The 20684-nt window shown below is 37.8% G+C and overlaps 1 protein-coding gene across 6 annotated transcripts in view; it reads right to left on the reverse strand.

The window, feature by feature from the left end:
• Positions 1–415: 415 nt before the first annotated feature.
• The window catches only part of LOC109101457 (CDK5 regulatory subunit-associated protein 2-like), a 41041-nt gene continuing 20772 nt past the window's right edge, over positions 416–20684 (reverse strand). For 5 of the 6 annotated variants that reach the window (XM_042747616.1, XM_042747614.1, XM_042747615.1 and 2 more), the window contains exons 31-50: positions 20208–20637; positions 17914–19459; positions 17004–17108; positions 16044–16440; positions 15723–15943; positions 15516–15576; positions 14502–14692; positions 10903–11169; positions 10688–10813; positions 10466–10579; positions 10253–10379; positions 8248–8369; positions 7959–8159; positions 4639–4689; positions 3873–4063; positions 3656–3787; positions 2412–2550; positions 2286–2332; positions 1169–1214; positions 416–895 (exon numbers count right to left, since the gene is read on the reverse strand). In XM_042747616.1, coding sequence (XP_042603550.1) covers positions 780–895; positions 1169–1214; positions 2286–2332; positions 2412–2550; positions 3656–3787; positions 3873–4063; positions 4639–4689; positions 7959–8159; positions 8248–8369; positions 10253–10379; positions 10466–10579; positions 10688–10813; positions 10903–11169; positions 14502–14692; positions 15516–15576; positions 15723–15943; positions 16044–16440; positions 17004–17108; positions 17914–19459; positions 20208–20637 — 4630 coding nt within the window. In that variant the 3' untranslated portion in view covers positions 416–779. The remainder of the gene's footprint in view (positions 896–1168; positions 1215–2285; positions 2333–2411; positions 2551–3655; positions 3788–3872; positions 4064–4638; positions 4690–7958; positions 8160–8247; positions 8370–10252; positions 10380–10465; positions 10580–10687; positions 10814–10902; positions 11170–14501; positions 14693–15515; positions 15577–15722; positions 15944–16043; positions 16441–17003; positions 17109–17913; positions 19460–20207; positions 20638–20684) is intronic. The other variant, XM_042747619.1, reaches the window with a different exon arrangement.

Below are 20684 nucleotides of genomic sequence, written 5' to 3' on the forward strand. Positions count from 1 at the left end.
TTGCTAGTTTTGTTCATGCATGACAACAGTTTTGTTTTGGTTAAATGTATAATTTATTATACAGTAACATACAATAAATTTAGTGCTGTGATATTATGGATGTCATTGTAGAAATGGATAATTCACATTCAGCCTTGATTTGTTTATTCCATTAAAATTTCCAATAAAAAATTTTTATAGGCAAATTTAATAGGCTTACTAATAAAAACTTTAACTGAAAAATTTAGTGAATGAGAAACCTTGCTAAAATAAGATTTTTAAAGTTTCACCACTCATTTTTCCAATGTAAATATATAGCAAATATACAATAAAATCTAACTGAAGTCTTGCTGTAAAGGTTGAGTAGTTGTATAAAATCTAACGTCGTTTAGTCCAGTATCATTCAAACCGGTTTACCATGAAAGCAGAGAGACTGTTTTATGAGGGTTTATATGTTTACTTTAAACACAGTGCTACAGTAAACCATGCGCTCATTTAATGTACATGTACCACTCATTTACATCAAAATATTAGATCTTTAGTGGGATAATATGGCATCACAGGAGACCAGCAGTGAACAAGAGACTGTCTAAAACCAGTATAAAACTAAAGATCAATGTATTTACAGGAGAAAATCTCTTCCGCTATTAAAAAACATTCCCTTTTACACGGTTAAATGCTCACTGTATATGTGCAAATACTTCTGCATCAGCGTACCTCGAGTAATAAATTAAGAACGCAGATTAAAAGAAAACCATGTTAGGAATCAACAGTCCTGATCTGGAGTCAGTGTGAAGTTTCTAACAGCTGCAGTGGGAGGAGTTTTCACTGCAGGCTGAGCCTCTGCCTGAACGTTGCTGAGGACAGGCCACGCCCCCTGTCTGCTGATTGGTCACTGGCCATTCAGTGGGACGTCCTGCAGAAACACAGTCGGGTAAAACTATCAGAGATGTGTTGGGAGCCAAACAAGCAAGCAAATCCATGCAGAGCATCTCAAGCCTGAAATAAAACCCCTTCAGACAAACACAGCAGAGACATGGAGTAAAACTCTTCATTCAGGCCACTGGGGTTTAAACAAATGCAAGCAAAAAAATAAAGGAAAGAGAGCAGTAACGTGCAGTGATTGTCAAGCAATGAAACAGATCTGCTTCTGAAAGCACACAAACACACGAGCCGTCATTAAACTAACCTTCCACCTGCAGCCCCTTCAGCCCAAAAACATTCAGATAGTTAGACTGAAAGACAGGTGAATAAACCACAGCGGCAGAGCATTAATATCATGAAGACAGGAAAGAGAAAGGTTTTTTTTAAAAATGAAAATATATTCAGATAAATGTTCTTTACAAAGAAACGTTCAGGACAACAGAACATTAAAGCAAAATATTTTAGAGGTACTTTACGTTGTAGCCAAAAAAAAAAAAAAAAAAGTTAGAAAATAAATGTCATACTGAGCCCACAGTAGTGTCTTGTGATTATTATTATTTTTTATTTTAATATGCCAATAAATTAATTCTGACATCCAAAAAACATATGTATAACTTGTAGTATGTTTGCAAGTATTTTTTTTTTTATTTTGTTATTTTGTTTCATAACTTTTTTTTTTTAATTTTTTTTTTGTGTTTTTAAGTGTATTATATATAATTTTGAGGTTTATTTTATTTTTATTATTATTTTATTTTATAAATAAGTAAATCCATTTAACCGAAATGCAATTAAACTTTTTAAATTATTATTTATTTTAAATGATTAAACTATATTTATTTTATAGTGTTTATTAAATAGTACACTAAGTCTGATTAAAAAAAAAAAAGTTTTTTTGCATAATGACAAAAATTACCTTCAAAACTCTGCTCGAATACTTTGGGTCCAAAAAGCATTTTTATTTTTTTATTCTATGTCATTCAGTTGCATCACATCCTCGTTGTGACCATCATGTGCAACATTTTTTTTTTTTTTATGTTTTTGAAAGAAGTCTCCTCTGATCACTAAGTCTGCATTTATTAATAAGGTAAAAACAGTAATACTGTGAAATATTATTGTAATTTAAAATGAGTGTTTGAATTTGAATATATTGTAAATACTTTATTCCTGTGATCAAAGCTGAATTTTCAGCCTCATTACTTCGGTCTTTAGTGTCATATCATCCCTCAGAAATCATTCTAATATGCTGATTTTGCTGCTCAAGAAAACAGTTGTGCTGCTTTATATTTTTGTGGAAGCCTCGATTAATTTTCCGCAGGCTGAGCAGAGAGTTTGGTTTACTCTACTGCACCGAATGCATGTCAAAGAACACAAGGGTAACGCACCTCCAGGTTTCCTCTGGCTCTCTTCAGCACGCCGTGAGTCAGAGACACTGCAGAAACACGGCACACACATCAGTGTTGGTTGACTCTGCATGAGTGAGTGTGTGTGTGTGTGTGCTGCTCTCTTACGCTGGTCGATGATGACGCGCTCCACGCCCTCTTTCAGCTGGTTGGAGGATCTGAGGCGTTTGACAGCTCCGCTCAACATCCGCTCCTGCTGAGACAGACGAGTCTTCAGACGACTGATCTCACTCTTCAGCAGCTCCTCCTGATGACACACACACACACACACACACACACACACAGACAAACGGGACACAGTTAGCACAGTACTGCTGGCAATGGTTATACTAACAAAGTTTCAGATAATCACTGAATTATAATTGATTGTGTGTGAATTATAAATTATTGTGAGGTTTGTTGGTATGAGGGTTTATTTCTTAGTGAAAGAATTTCATTCCACTGCATTTCTATCAATTTGAACCATTTTAATTAAAAGTGATTAATTTCACACCTTATTTATAGTCACACTTTATTATATTTTTATTTCACACCTTGTTTCTGGTCACAATTTATTGTATTTTTATTTAATGATAGGAACACTTCAACATGTATTTAATTATTTCATCTTATAAATAATTTAGTATACTACACTATATTACAAGATGTATTTTATTTCACAGAATAATCAAATTGTTAAAAAATAACTTGATTATACAATGTCAACATTGTATTTTTTATTTTTATTTTTTGCCTATAAGCCAACAGTTAAGTGAAGTTTATTTTCCTGAAAAGCATTTTATTTCACATAAATAAAGTTCACACTTATTGATGGTAACATTTTATTATATTTTTATCAAAACGAAAGGAACATTTCATGATGCATTTAATGTCGGTTACTAGGGCTGCACGATATATCGAAATATTGCAAATGTAATTATCGCAATATGCATATCACAAGGGCGTGCGATATCTGAATCATTTTAATAATATGCTACTTAAATCAAAACGTTGCAAAAGGTCAAAGTTTTGGTTCGACGTATATAGCACAGAATTGCTTGACGTTAAAAAGAGTTAAGTGCAATAAGTTGCAGAAAACGACTCTTTGCCGTCTCGTCTTGCTTTCTGACTCACACCTGAAGTGCACGCACAAGCTGCATCTTGTACAGCGTCTCTTCAGTTCTGCCACACATGGTTGTGTTTACAATTTCTTGTTCACTTGCAAAAAGGGTAGTATGAAAGCGAACCACACCAAAAAAAATTTTTAAATCAACATTGTATTTGGTTCTGACCAAAACAAGTGAACTAGCAGACTTTCCTGGTGTGGATACACCCTATATTTAAGCTTTATCTAAATAAAAACCTCATGTTACCTGTTGAGTGTGTGTGGTGTCTCCTGAGGGTAGTGAGACTCTCCAGAGCAGTTTGAGAAGCCGAGCTGCCTCCTCCAGAACCTGCTGCATAGTGTTCACACTGCCAGAGACGCTCTTCAGCTGATCCGCAGCCTGACACACACCACAGGAAACACATTCAGTGCTGAAACATGACCCTAACACACACCAGACTGAGTGAGAGTGTGTGTGTTCTCACCCGGCCGCAGTCGTGTATCTGTGTGTCCAGATCTGCAGTGAGCCTCTTGGCTTCACTGATCTGTTTGCGCAGGGCGTTATAGTCCTCGATCAGACCCAGAACGTGACGCCCGCGTCTGTCCGCCCACAGCCGGTGACCCGGGACCAGGCGGGACGGAGCGTGGGAACCAGAGTCCACTGAGCTACCGCTGTCTGAACACAAACACAAGTGGAAATGACCATTTCATTTTCAGGGTTTATGAGCAAACTTCACAAAAATAACTTGGGAGTCACATACAAAAGAACATTTTCATTTACATTTAGCAGACGCTTTTATCCAAAGTGACTAAAAGTGCATAAAGAAAACTCAAGCCTATTTTTAGAACCATAAAGATTTTGTGATTTTATTCTCAATTAAGCACCAACTGCAAGCTCATTACTGTAATGCATCTTAATGTTTTTAGTTTTATTCTCTTTTTATTTAGATAAAACAAAATTAATTATTTTATTTTACTAAAAGAATATATATAAAGTATATGAACAATGGCTGACAATGACAATGATAAATAGTATTTAATAATTATCTTATTGACAAACCTACAAAATGCCACTAAAACAAATACTACTGATGTATAAACAACGTAATTCATAATTTGTTCTATAAACAGGCTGCAATTTCTAATTCACTTTCATGCTCTTTAGATTCATCACTGCAATGTAAATCTGTTCATAAACTGATCAATATCTTTTTAATCACACAAACAACAGAAAAGGTCAAAGATGCGTACCATGTGCAGCGTCTGTATGTAAGTGAAGAACATCTGATTTACCAGCTTCATCTGAGAAAAAGAAAGAAAGAAGGTGAAAGACATAAAAAGAATGAAATTTCTAAAGAATGACAAAAAAGAACAAGACATATCAAAAGGGTCCGTGTACTTTTGCGTCCATTCGTTTTTCGTTTTTTAACCATGACGGAAAAAACGAAAAATGAACGGTTATTGTATTTTTAAATGCTATGCTGAAAACCAAAATTGAAATTAGAACCGTACACACACAAAATGCTGCCCGAAAACGTAAAATATTGACTTCTTTTCAGATTTTTGTTAATGATTTTTTTGCACTTTTAATGAACATTTGAAAAATGCACAAATTAATATAGAAAAATGTCGATTTTAACAAGTTTTCTTTGGCCAAATTTAGTGATGCTTCTCCCGCACATTCAGTTGAGAACTAGAGCCGTCTTTGGAACAATGCAAAGACTTGATACAGATATTATTTTTAAAATAGACATTGCAGAATCCTGGGAAATCTATCATCATAAAATTATATATTGGGATATAATTTTGTCATAACTTTGTGTGCTGTATGGGTTATTGGCGAGGACCCATTCATGGTCGCTCAATGCACGTACAGTAGGCTACAATGTGTAGGCTACACATACCTTATACATTTTGACATATTTTTTGCCCTGTTCACTGATAGTGGCATTCGCATAATGCCGTGTTTAGGCCACAGGGCTCTAGACTCGTTCTTCCCACTGGTCTCTGTTTTTTCGACTTTCTCAGTTGGTCGCAGGAGCACATCATTTGGTCGCAGGTTTTTTTTTTTGTTGTTTTTTTTTTTGCTACAGCATGGCATTAATCAATGCATGCTGATTAACTTTTATCATAGTTTATAGTTATGGTAACGAGTGTTCCAACATTCAACCCGTTCTTTTTCATCAGTATCATTTGTGATTGAAATTTTGTGAATGGGAATTCCTCTTTTGCTGTGTTATAAGTCAGACTTTGGACGCTTTCACTTCGAATTAGCGATCTTTGTGTCACGTTTTTACAAGAAAAGATAATTGTCTGTTTTGCTTAGGCTATATCTATACACTTTTCATTTTTTAAGACTAAAACAAAAGTTTGATTAATTGTTATACTTAATTAAAAAGCACAACAACAATAAAACTATAATATATATATATAAGCTATAATGACAAACGAGATAGCCTAACGTTTATTAACAAAAACTAGTAAGATGAGGCATGGCTCCACATGCTGTTATATACACAGACTAATAAATTACAGAATGTTTAGCAAACAGCCAGGAATCAAATAAATAAATAAAAAACAAACAACAACAACAACAAATAATAATAAAGAAAGCCTCCATGGCGTAACTGAGGTAAACAGCAAAGATAACAAGCTTTTTGAAAACAAAAAGAAAGTGAAACTAAACTGGCTGTCGCTGACAGGACTTGCATGTTTTTGTTGTTGTTGTTGTTTCCACAAGAATACCAACATGTTCACCTTCTCTGGTTTATGAAGCAGTCTTTTATTTTGTTTTAGTGTGAAATCCAAATCCGCCGTCTTCCATCATTTCCTTAATATTTGCGTCATTTTTTGCCGAGCGTTGCTCGCACCTTCGCGCTCGTGCTGATGCTGCAAGTATAAACCATACCAGTCACTGAAAGCGCCTCTCTTCATGTGATCAGTGAAATCTGACTCCTGCTACAGTATGGAGCAGATGCTTTGGAGCAGGGCAGACCATGCACTAGCACAAATGCGACCACGTCAAATCTAAACTCGCACATTCTCAAAAAACTGTGAAAAATGCGACCATTTTGGTTGCAGTCTATATGCAGATGTTTGCAGCGTGCAGCTGTCACTAGTCCAACAGCATCATGAAAAACTAAATTTATTGAAATTCTGAATAAATTGGCCAAGAAAGCGCGCTCTGCGCTCCCTATAATAATTATAAAGCTGTCATTCATTTCAGTTTAATCCCGATCTCAAAAATCAGTTATAATCAATGAGGCTTGACCATAGGAGCTATGGGTTTAGAGAGACTGAATCTTAGAACTGCTTCGAACAAATCGTTTGAGAATCGTTGGAAAATGAGGGTGATATTAAATGCATATTCTGAGAAAACGAAAGGGTTGTTTGACCTTGCATGCATGTAAACCTATTGTAGAAGACTCCCAAAACAACACTAGGAACCTTAGAAATGGCATAATAGGGGCACTTTAAGATCATTTACATTTACATTAATGCATTTAGCATACAATTTTATCCAAAGCGACTTACAGTGCATTCAGGCTATACGGTTTTTATTTTTTATTAATTTATTTATTTATTTATTTATTTTTACCAGTATGTGTACAGTATGTTTAAGATCATAAAAATATTGACGCTAAAAGTTTTTATAAAACAGTTATGGTAGCTACGTCAGTAGAGCGAGAGGGCGCTAGCGTTTGTATAAAGACAGTAAAAAATGGTAGAAATTAAATTTAGCATTTATATACATTGAAAAACAAGCTTTATATCATTTTTACGATTTTTTATGAAATACGAATTGTGAATAATGAAAATTAGTTTGTGTCTGCTTATTCTATTCATCATAGTTTGAACCATTAAAGAAGAAACCGCATTTTCCGTATTTCATTTCTGGGTTGTTAAAAGAAAGAAGAATGGATGGAAGAATAAATAGGAGGAAAAAGTAAGATAAACTGAAAAAATTAAATAAAACAAAAAAGAACAAAAGGGAAAGGAAAGATTGAAAGAAAGGAAATAAAGAGAAAAGAAAAATGAACAAAAAAGAACAAACAAACAAAAGACAGATCGAAAGAAAGAATGAGCGAAAGAAAAGAACTAAAAGAACAAACGATAGACCAAAAAAACAAGAATGACAGAAAGAGAAAACCACAAAGAAATAAAGAAAGAACAAAACCACACAGAAATAAAAACGAATACATTTAAAAGAAAGACCGAAAAAATTGAAAAGGAAGAAAAAACGAAAAAATAGATTGAAAGAATGACAGGACAATAGAAAGAGCAAAACAAGAAAAAAGAAAAAAAAACAATGAAAAAAAAAAACAATTAAAGAAAGAATGAAAATAAAACAAGAAACAAGAAAATTTTTGTCTTTTGTTTTAATGATTGTTTTCTTGAATCTGTCTCTACCAATTACTAGTATTTACTAAAGACTTTGTTTTGCTACTGCACTGTCACTTGTGTTACATTGGTTTAAATATCACTGTAACCTCTCAGATTTAATGCTTTAACAAAACTACTCTCCAATAATGAATGCATCTCAAATAAAGGCACTGTGTGTGTGTGTGTACCTGTTTTGGGCAGCAGGTAGTTGATGTTGATGGTTGATCTGGGGTCAGTGTGGGTCAGCAGCTGTTGTTCCAGTCTCTGTCTCAGTGTGGTGTTGATCTGGATGCTTCTCTCCAGTTGAATACGCAGCTGTCTGATCTCAGCCAACAGCTCGCTCAGATCCGCCGCTGAACCGCTCTGAGATCCAGAGCCACGGCCCTCACCTGAACACACACACACACACACAGATAGCATCAGAGTCTCAAACCTTCCTCAACAGCACGTTCAGGCATCACGAGTGTGTCAACGCACCTGTGTGAGTGTGTGTGGAGTTCTTCATGTGCTCATGCACCTGCAGCTCCACACGCACAGACTGCAAGAGCTTCTGGGTATCACACAACTGCTGCCTCTGATGACTGTTCTCACACTGCAACCTGAAACACACACACACACACACACACACACACACACACACACACACATCAGTGCACGCTCAAAATAACTTTATGTTGTCCTCACTGGTTGCATGCAAAACTAACATACAGTGCAACAGCGACCATGTTCGATGTCAAACAAATTGTTCTTTTTAGATGATTCTTTTTATTTGAATCAGTCACACCAATTTGCAAATTAGTCTGAATCAAATAGATTTGAATTTGTCGGACAACCAACTCAATGAATGAGTGCAAACAATAACTGCATTTAAAAAATTAACTCAACCAAAAAGTCAGAAAGATTACTGCATCAACAACTGAACTGCAGACTGAATCAGTCAGAATGCTTATTGCATTAACTCGCTCACTCACTGAACAACTCTCACAGAATCAATTACTGAATTAACAACTGTATTCAGTCAGAATGCTTATTGCATTAACTCGCTCACTCACTGAACAACTCTCAATTACTGCATTAATAACTGAATCACTGATCTCAGAAAAAATAACTGTCATTTAAATCACAGCCAGAAAAATAACTGGCATTTAAAACTGAATCACTGATCAGTCAGAGCAATTACTGCATTAATAACTGAATCACTGCATTCAGAGCAAACTGAATCACTGAATCAGTCAGAGCAATTACTGCATTAATAACTGAATCACTGAATCAGCCAGAAAAATTACCTGCATTAATAACTGAATCACTGAATCAGCCAGAAAAATAACTGCATTTAAAACTGAATCACTGAATCAGCCAGAAAAATAACTGCATTTAAAACTGAATCACTGAATCAGTCAGAGCAATTACTGCATTAATAACTGAATCACTGAATCAGTCAGAGCAATTACTGCATTAATAACTGAATCACTGAATCAGTCAGAGCAATTACTGCATTAATAACTGAATCACTGAATCAGTCAGAAAGATTACTGCATTTAAAACTGAATCACTGAATCAGCCAGAAAAATAACTGCATTTAAAACTGAATCACTGAATCAGTCAGAGCAATTACTGCATTAATAACTGAATCACTGAATCAGTCAGAGCAATTACTGCATTAATAACTGAATCACTGAATCAGTCAGAGCAATTACTGCATTAATAACTGAATCACTGAATCAGTCAGAGCAATTACTGCATTAATAACTGAATCACTGAATCAGTCAGAAAGATTACAACATTAAAAACAATCATTTACTAAATCACTCAGAACGATTATAGTCACTCACTAGGCCTACTGCATTAAAAAAATAACTTAACTGGACTGGTCAGAATGATTACTGCATTAGAAACTGAATCACTTACTGAATCAGAACAATTAGTGCATCAGCAACTAAATCACTTCCCTGAATCATTGAGAATGCTTACTGCATTAACAACTGTCTCACAGAATCAGAACATTTTCTGCATCAACAACTGAATCACTTACTGATTTAGTCCCAAAGCTTACCGCATTAACAACTGAACCACTCAGAAAATCAAATCAGACTCAAAACTGGCATTTAGCAGGTGAGAAATGCTGTGAGCTCAAATGTTCGTAAGCTTTAAAACCGTTTAAATATTAACTGGTTGTTCCTAGTTAAAGATACTTGTAAATGTAAATGGAGACGTAGGAAACACTGATGTGCAACAACTAAAAAATTCAGGGACGACATAATGAGTGTGTGTCTTTGTAACATGAAACTCATTAGCCAATTACACATTTACCTCCTGGATTACAAATAATTGCAATAATTAAAGCAACTCATTACACAGGCGAATGACACATGATACAAAAACACACACATAACACGATACAAGATCACTGTGTGTATCTGCAGCTGATCTCTTTTATAAGAAACACATTTTCCTGTAGATGGATGTGCTGTATATGTGTTACCTGTACAGATTGTCCTGTAGTTGCGTTTTCTCCTGTTTCAGTGTTTCACACTCTTTTCTGCTCAGCTCTAGTTTAGCTGTTCGTCGGGCCAAAGTCTCCCTCAGGTGGTCGTTCTCCTTCTGTTTATCTGTTTAAAACACACACACACATCTGTGACAACAGCTAACAGATCACATCTAGTAAGTAGTTTTAACAGTATAGAGCCCATGCTACCTCGTGCTCCCTGGTTGAGCTGCTCTTTGAGTGTGTGGTTTTGGGCGAGGAGGAAGTGAAGTTCACTGCTGATGTGAGTCTGATCTTCAGAACCAGTGATGAAGATGTTGGTGGCTGTTGATCACATAAACAAACACTCACATATCGAGTGATCTGAAGATCTGAGGAGCCTTGTAAACCACTTAAAACATGAAATTAATGCATACGAGTTTGTCTGTTCACCTGAGTCTTTTTCAGCTTCCTGTAACTTTCTTTCTAACTGTTCTCGGAGTCTCTCGTTGGTTCTAATCGTCTCTTCAAGACGCAGACGCAACGCTCGGATCTCCTGCAGGTGTTCTGCTAACAGATCTAAGAAAGAAAGAAAGAAAATAAGTATGTGGATGAAGTCAATGCTGCAGCTACTTGCATACTATAACGTTATATCTCTCTGACTCGACCTGAGTTGATGGTCCTGCTCGCTGGCGTGTTCTGCTGCTCCGGCTGCTTGTCTTCGGTCTGGCTCTGTGGTTTGTGCTTCAGGACAGATCGAGTGAGGTCCAGCTCACTGCAAAGTGTAGCATTCAGTTCCTCACTGCTTCTCAGCTGCTCCTGGAGACGGCCATTTTCCCTCTGCAGCATTCGGACACTCCCCTCTCCATCATCGTCCACGTCCCCAGAAACCAGCCGTGTATCTGAAAATGCATCGCCATTGGTTGCCTTCAGCCCTGCAAGAAACGGCAAAACAGATTAGTTTACAACTGCATACAAGAATAAGCATGAGCCATAAAGTCATTTTGCACATAACTTATTTAATTATTTTTGGTGAATTTTGAGCACAAAAACGGCAATTTTGTGCATGTCTCCTTTGCTGTCATTCAATTGTATTAAATGAAGTATGAGGTATATTAGACACATCAGCATTCAACAGTTTGGGGTCTTTTCTGCTCACCTAGGCTGCATTTATTTAAAAGCAGTAATATTGTGAAATATTACAATTTAAAAAAACAGTTGTCTATTTGGATATATTTTAAAATGTATTTTATTGCTGTGATTAAAGCTGAATATTCAGCATTATTAGTCCAGTCTACAGTGTCACATGATCCTTCAGAAATCTACATTATAAATACTTTTTATGATAATGAAAGCAATATTTTGTGTCTTTATAATAACATGCACTGCTGAACAAAGCACAATAAGGGGACACTTATTAATAAAGTAAACTGTTAATTTGACTTCAGGTTGAGCTTAATGTCTTAAAACACAGTTTCAAATATTGCTACCAATTTAATCATTAACTAAATCCAAAACTATATGGCAATTAAAGTTGAAATAAAATATAAATTTTAGAAATAGAAATGTTGCTTAAATAAATTAAAGTACTATGCACCTAACACTAAAATGGGAATAATAATATTAAGCTAAACAGAAATATTAAAAATAATAAAGCACATAAATATAGAATTTGAAACAATCTGTAAAACACAAATACACAAAAATAAAAATATTGAAATAGTACATACATAGTGCTAAAATAACACTGGTACAAACATCAACTTCTGTTACTAAAGCCTAACCTATAATTCAAGACAGCAAGGAATCAGCAGGACTGGACATTAATGCTAAAAAATTTTTATCTTTTTTTTTGGAGTTTTTGAGCTTTTTTCTATATGTTACGAGAGACGGCGTTGTGGAGCACAATTTGTTCACTCATGTCCAGAGCCGAGCTACTGTTAACCTAGACCTGATCTCACTAAAACGCCAGATCTCAGGATAGTTTCAATCCAGTGGAAAGTTTAGCACATCTGTAACATTCTCACAAACGTATATCCTGTCTAAACGACAATTCAGCTTAACATTAGATACTCTCGTCTCTAAGAGCGTTAGGGCTAAATAACCTGCAAATATGGTGCAGTCCATCAGGTGTTCACTGAATACATCTCCAATCTCTTGATCTATTGTGTCCCAGATGCTGGGAAACCTGAACCAGGCCGTTCTGAAGAGAGATCAGGAGTAACAAATTCCTTCTGTTTGCTAGTGTAGTGCTATGAGTGTTAATCCAGCATCTTGTGCCAATACTTTTAGTGAAGAGCATACTGAATAATGCATCTGTAAGGGCTAGTAAGAGGACACCAGCCTCAGCTCCTGCTGTTTCACTACACGACAACAAGACCACAGATTATCGAAAATAGATAAATGCATATTTAATCAAGACAGCAAACATGGTTTGACTAAAACACCTCAAAAGACACAATCAGTGATAAATAATAAAAATGTTTTGCTGTAATATTGTAATTATGCATCACACCAACAAACAGAATTTAAAACTTAAAATTAGAAATGTAAACTAAACTTACTATGGCAACGGACTGAAATAAGTACTAAAATTACTCAAATAAACCCCCCCCCCCCCCCAAAAAAAAAACACCTAAATAGAAATTATAAAAACAAAAGCACATAACATTACTAAAATAAACTAAAATACTAAAATAAACAACTAAAATTGTATTACTAAAAATAATTACTAAAAGTAAAAAAGGTCAAGTATTAATAAATATTATAAGAGTTTACTAATAATTACTAAAACAAAAAAATAAGCTTAATAAAAAAATTTAAAGTCAAAAGCACTAAAAAATTACTAACATGAAAACAGAAAGTAAAAAAAAATAAAAAAGTTATTTGAAAATATAACTAAATCAAAAGAGGTCGACCGATGTATCGGTTTGGCCGATTAATCGGCACCGATAGTTGATTGCTGGAACAATTAGTTATCTGCAAAAATCCATGCTGTTAGTTTTCTGGGTTGCGTCTGTTGCTGGAGCGGCTGAGAAGGGTCTGTTTTCATTATTCGGTGCGAGAGCGGCCTCTAGTGGTTGAAATCACTGACAGCATGTGCTATTTGTTTAGACACTGATGCTGCACGCTGAACAGAGCGAGAAACTTCAGACGTGGATTTAAATGCAGCTGACAGAAAATCCTGTGGCGCCACAGAGCGTCATTCACATAGTTTTCCATTAAATTACATTATATTTGCCCCGAATCGTTGTTAATGTACATAATGAATTGTATATTGAGCATTTTCATCCAAAAGTTTGTCTTTCTGTGTCTCTAATAAAGTCTGTATGCATCATCTATAGAGCTATAAAATAGATCGCTCTTTCCATTTGCTCCATTTTTTAAACACTGAACTTCAAACTGATCTATGCCTCATTGTTCATTCTTGAAGTAAACTTGTGTCCGTTTGGTGATTAAATAAACTGTTTTAGACTGCTGCACGAGTTGAATGCGACGCGTCCGGAGTGTGTGAGATACCGGTGAGTTCTCCTAGACTCAGCACTGATCTTTTATATTGATTAGATAATCATTAATTGTTCAAGAATAGAAGCAGTTACAGTGTGAGAATATGAATTGTGCTGGTATAATTGTAATGCTATGGCCTCTGTGTATATATTTAAAGATGTGCATCTTAAAGCATGACTGTTGAAATGAAATGGTAACGCTTTAAAATAAGAGTCCATTTGTAACATTAAGATTAATGAAAGCTGTGTAAGTATTGTTCCTTGTTAGAGTGTGTTAATTTCAACATTTACTAGTATCATTATTATTACTATTATTATTATTACTACTACTTGTATGGTTCAGTACTGTTTTTTTTTTTAAATAAAGCACTATTTTAGTTTTTGTTCAGTATCCATTTTAAAAACTATCGGTTAATTAATCTGTATCGGGCAGTGTGGTCCAACCTAGCTATCGGTATCTGCAAAATCCACTATCGGTCGACATCTCCTCTCCAGGTCAAGAGGTCACTGGCAAGTCAACAAGAGCCCCATGTGATGGTTTACTTGATAAATAATTCAGCTTGATTTAAAAGGTGCTCCGTCTTGAACTGAGATTACATTCATCTATTAGCAAGGAGTCTGTTTCAGGTTGATAAAACATTAAAGAACTTTACTGGATTGGTTCACAAACATTCAGTTCTAATTTGGCATTCTGATGTGTTAGCTGAGATACAAACAGACACATTTAGAAAAAAACTTACACCTGATGAGGAGAGTGTTACCTGTGTGAGGTCTGTTGGGGGTATGCCTGCGGAGAGCAGGAGGGCTGTCGTGGAAGGAGGTGGTGCCATCGCTGGACAGCCTGTCACTCATCTCAGAGTCGGAGTGCTGGTGCATTCTGGGAACTTGCATTTGCAGTTGATGTTGCAGAGAATGAATGAGCTGGTCTTTCTCCTGTAGTTCTGCAGAGAGTCTGTCATACACACAAACAATTATAGAGAGAACAAAACTATCAGAGGGACACAATAAAACAAATCAACAATACCACAACAACACACAAGATAATAGGGAAATTAGGAAGTGAAAGAGTAAGGCTAAACCCCAAATCCTATACTTGTACTAGTCTAAAAATCATACATGGATGCATGCTTTAAAAATCTCAAAAAATAAACACTATGCCTTAAAGGGATACTCCACCCCAAAAATGATTTTTTTTTTTTTTTTTTTTTTACATACATTTCTTTTGGTAATTTGTGACACATTAATCATTATCTTTCATACTATATAATATGGATAGTATAAGAATTGGGATGGAGCCTGAATCTGGGCATAAAGACTGTCACCCAAAGAGAAAATTATACACAAAAACAAAACCTAAATGACTCTAAGGAAGACTTCCATTATAGAGGTAAGAATCACACTGCACTGCACACGGGCCCTTGCAGGCAGCACTCACAGATCAATGTAATGCTGTGTGCTAATGGCAAGATTCTGGTTCTGCCTGCACAAATAAACCATCTGTAGCTGCTGCCGTTCTCTGACACCCTCTAGCAGAGAGCGCAGGTACTGTAGCTCCCCCCACACCCACTCACAATCGCTGTTGGGAGGAAGCCAAAGACTATGTCATCAAACACCAGCTGGATTAATGGCTAATATTAGCTACAGACTAAAGTGTACACCAGTGTAACCATGCATACTAATGCGGTGTTCCATTCCATTTCTCCTCTATTACATACTTGAGATTTCAGTATTTGTGCATCGTTCTTATCTGATATGAAGCTGAAAGCTGTTCTCACCTGAGCTTCATCGCTGACTCCGATTCTTCTTCATTATCCATACCAGACCCTCCTGTAGAAACTAAAAGGATAACAGAAAACACATATACTTCAACATAGTAGTTTATTTATGGCCATGTTCACACTGGAATATTACTGCCTCTGCTTCAAAGTTTCCCATCTCTACCCTTCTTCATTAGTGTTTTCTCTGTGTTGGTGTATATTTACCCTGCTCCAGTTTCTCCAGCAGGCTCAGGCTGTGATCCAGATGCTCTCTGAGCTGGGTTCCCTGAGCGGACTGCATGTTATTAGGCTGAAGTAACTCCTCTAGAGCTCTTCTGAGCTCCAGCAGCTGTTTACGCTGTTCCACACCCAAACCACGAGACACACGGATCTGTTCCCGCAGCTCACACAACTCCCGGGCCTGAGACTGGACCAGAGACTCAATCCTGCCGAGAAAGAGAGAGAGAGGATGACATTTAATAAAAAAGCCACAAGATGAAGGATACTGTTATTGATGATGATCATGAAGATGGTGATGAAAGCTACCTGGAGGGAGAGCCTGCTTGGCTGCTTCTGTTCAGGGTTCTCTCTCTTTCTAGCTCAGTGCTCAGCTGGGCGATTTGAGCCTTCATCGTCTTTGTTTCCTCCTCCTCTTCACCTGCTGTGGGGTCAGAGGTCACACTCAGGAGCTCAGACGACAAAGACTTCTTACGCAGCTGCCTCTGGAGGTTCTGGATGACTTTGTTTTGTCCTTCGATCTGTGACCTGAGCTGCTGGATGTGCAGGGTGGGGTCGGCGTGAGGGTCGGAGGGTCGAGGGGAGCTCAGGCTAGGAGAGCTGGGGTACGAGGGGCTGGAAGCGGTAGTGTCGGGAGAAAATCGGTCCTGATTGCCCGTGAGGACAGGAGGCAGAGTGGGAACCAACCGCAAAACACCGTCCACATCTGATAGTGACATCAAACACACAGAGGACAAAGAAAACACACATACAAAGATATAAAAAGCTGGATTTAAGTTAATTACAGCAATGGTGGAAGGAGGTTACAGCCCTCAAGGATGCCACATTAGTTACATTATTAAATCAGGGATGGATTGGTCATGCAGTGGAAGTGGTGCAAACCATGTTAAAACAAACTTAGCACACACAAATACATGCTGACAAACACATAACCAATGTTAAAGGACAAGTGCACCCAAAAATTGTTTACGCTCCCTTGTGATTTTTACCAACAGGAAAAAAAAATAGCACCATCATTCTGTTAAACTTTGGTGTTAAGTGGAGTAAAAAGTTATACAAGCTTGGAACAGTGCGATTTAATGTTATTTTCAATTCTGGGTGAACTATCCCCTTAAATTACCCAAAGCGTAACACCAGTTTATTATGATCATGCAGTCAGTAGCAGTTTGCATGGATCATCAATGGAGACAGGAGATTCTGAAACTGCCTTTCCATGCAGAAACCCTCACATGCAGACTTATTAAAAACAAGTGTTTTTCCCCTGTCTACCTGTGCTACTGCCCTCCAACTCCGTCTCACTCCTTCCACTCGTTTCATACCCGAGGTCCTGCGCTTCCACTTGCACCCCTTTATCATCCCGTTCACTAGGGGTTGCTAGAGCAAACAGGCAGGGTTGAGAACGGTAGCCCCAACCAGAAAAACAAGCAACAGGCCTGTCATAGTACCGTAATAAATCTGAATGGCACTTAATGCAGGTCGGTATTGGGTAACATGATATGAAGTACTTTTATAAAGTAAACATAAGAATAACTTTTTATATTGTAATTAATATTTTGAGATGAAAATCATGTTGAAATGTATCAGATATGATCCTTCAGGATTTTGATGGATGTTGAATGTTTATTTGTTCATCTCTCAATTATCACTCGACTGCACTGCATTATACATTTTGAAACTACAGAGCTTTGATCATGAAACAAAGCATTTAAACACATCTTACTATGACATATTACTGGGAGGTATAGTCTCACATGTTATATTTTTATCATTTTATGTAAGTATCTGCTATACTGTTTTACTGATTTACAAGCTACCAGAAATTCATCTTTTTGGCCATATAAATATAAACCGCTTTGAATTGTCACAAGTATAAGCTCCATTTTCTCACTATATAATACAATACGAGTCATAAAAACCTGATGTGTCAAATGATATTCAACGTATTTCATTATTTTATGTTTCAGTCTTTACAAGGTTAAGTACGTAGGTCCCAGACCCTTATGCCAATATGTAGCTAATTTTATACAAATTAAAATTTAATCCCTGACATAAATACTGAGGTGAAATAATGTACAATCACATGTGCTATACACAAAAAAAGTGTCTTTGTGCATTAAAAAGAGCTAGTTTGAGCAGTGTTTACCCTCAACTGAGTGTGTTGCATGTGTGTTCTTTTCACCTTTGCACGGATCAGACTCTTTCTCCTTATTTGAGCCATGCACAGCGATGACAGACTGAGCGAGCGCCAGTTTCTCCTCTAATTTCTGACATGCCCTCTGCTTCTCCTTCAGGGCCTTCTGCAAACTTTCAATCTGGGCGTTCCTCTCCAGAGTTTCATTTCCAGGTGCATCTCCACCGCCTCCACTTTGGCCACGCCCACTAACAGCTTCCTCAAGTTTGCTCATTTTCTGAGCACGCTCAGTATAAATCTGGAGAAGCATCAAGAGGTTCTTATGAAGATTCTGGTGTGAGGTCACAGGGTCCTGAACGTTCTGTTGCCGTTCTGGTTTAGAACTCTCAGGGTTCTGAATGGGCGTGCTTGTCTTTTGTTGGTGCCTCTCAGTGCAGACTGGGTCCTCCAGAGACTCTCTCTCCAGCAGAGCATGCTGCAGCCTCTCCAGACATTTCTTTAACTCTGGACTGGACAAGATCTCCTCGTGAGACTGGTTTGGTTTGGAGCAAATGTCTGCAATAGACTTAACCGCGCCTTCAGCAGCTCTTATGCACTCAGACAGACAGTCCGTCAACTGTTGCAATGACAGGACCTTTTCTTCTGGTGCAGAAGTGTAATTCCCCTCCAGACCAGTGGGTGCGCTGTTGTGCTTGGTGCTGACAGCTGCTTCTGAAGTCCAGAGCTTCTCCTGCAGCTCTGCATTCATCTTGCACTGCTGCAACAGTGACTCCTGCAGTAAGTCCACCTGCCGCTGTAACTCAGAATCAGGTCCTAGTGTTGGACCAACCTCTTGGATGTGAGAGTCTTTTGACCTGCCATCGCTTTGCTGGGAAGTTCTGATCTGTCCAATCAAGTCCTCAAACCTCTCACAAAGTGATTTTGGGTCTTCTTGTCCAAGATCCATTTGGCTGCTTGCAGTGTTTACATTTCGGAGCAAGGCAATGGCGGATTCTGCAGAGTTCAAGCAGTCCAAGAGCTGAGCGTTGAATCGTTCTTTCTCCTCAACAGCCTCCTGAAGATCTGCACAACGTTGCTGCAAGGTTACATCTCCTGTTTGACCGATTCCACACTCCGAGTCCAAGCTGCATGCGGTGAGGTACGCAATAGTAGACTCTGCCGCTTGTAGAGCTTCCAGGTACTCTCGGTTGAGCTTGTCCTTCTCCTGTAGCTCTGCCTGAAGCTCGTCCCATTCCTGGACTTGTTCCCTCAGGCGGAAGATAAGCTCCTCCTTCTCTTGGCATTCTTGATTCAACAAATCTAATTGTGCCATTAGCTCGGATTCCAGATTCTCGTTCATGTTAGTGTCTCGTTTTGCTCCTGCGGATGGACTCAGCCTAGCATCTTTAACGTGGTCTAATTCGAGGTCTCCGTGCTGAGCTGATATTGAAGACATCTTGCTGTCCGTGCTGTAATTAGACTCTTCCGTCCCAGTCAGGTAGTCTTTGTTTCTGAGGTGAACGTGGCCTAAATTCAGCTCACTCAGGTCTTCCGAACTCTGCCCAGAACTCTTACTGGGTCTCACAGGTACTGGTAGCCGAGACTTTACATATGCCTAAAACAAATGATATTAGGATTATTTTACGGATTATTCACTTTTGAAAAAAGACAAAGAAGCAGTAAAGAACGGTTTGGATGCATCTCCACACTAAAGGCAAGAAGAAGTGGGAAGAAGGGATGGTGTGTCATATTGGATAATAGGGTTGGGTGTTTCATGAATAGATACAATTTTGATTCAAAAGCTCTTGATTTGATTCAGTAAAGATTCATTTGGGAATATATAAGGTCAATCATGTCAATTCTTCTTAATGAAAAGAACAGTTATCGGTTAATTAAAATCAATATCAAGAATTCAGTATTGTCAACCTAGCCCTACTGGATAAAGCAGGGTTACCTAATCCTGTTCCTAAAGCTCTACCAACCTGAAGAGCTCAGTTCCAACCTTGCTTCCAAAACACCTGTGTGTAATTATCAAATGCTTCTGAAGATCCTACTTAGCCAGTTCAGGTATGTTTAATCAGGGTTGGAGCTGAACTTTTCAGGAAGGAAAATCTCCAGAAACAGGACTGGGCAACCCTGGGATAATAGGGTTGGTAATTGGATGGTTGCTTGTTCAGTTCCTGCATGCAATAAGCCACTATTGAGTCCTTGAACATGGCACCCAATTCCAGGCTGCTCCGGAAGTTGAAGACTGAGGTATAATTGCTTCTTGGTAGGTTTGAACCCACAACCGTTACCAACCATTTACCAACCAAAGCTAGACTTTCAACGTTTTTTCGGCAGCATATGTGACTGATACTCACTGCATGTCTGGCCATGTGCTGCTTCTGATTCTTGCTGGATTTGGTGATTTGGCCCTGCCTTCTTCTCTCATATCTCTCCTCCATTTCTTTCCTTTCTCTTGATTTGTTTTCTTTCTCCAGTGTGCTGGTGTGTCTCTGCAGATCTTCATGGTTTGTCTGCAGTTGTTTCATATTGCTGCCCATCATCTTAAGGTCAAGCTGACTTCTAGCATCTGAGGCAGAGTTCTGCTGCAGCTGCTCTTTTAGCAGTCGAATTATCTTTCGGTGACTTCTGGCTTCTGAGCGGAGCACCTTCACGGTTTGGTGCAAGTCTCCATGGCTGTCGCTTTCTCCAGAACTCTCTGCGCTTTCTTTGGACTCAGTGGCGTTTTCTTCCTTCAAAAGTCCACGGAGTTCAGACGCTTCCACCCGGAGTTTGGCCACTTGCTCCCTACAAATTGCAACAATTAAAAGTTTTATTTGACATACAAAGCTACA

Source organism: Cyprinus carpio, chromosome B21 (genome assembly GCF_018340385.1).
Source record: "Cyprinus carpio isolate SPL01 chromosome B21, ASM1834038v1, whole genome shotgun sequence".
Lineage (NCBI taxonomy): Eukaryota > Metazoa > Chordata > Actinopteri > Cypriniformes > Cyprinidae > Cyprinus > Cyprinus carpio.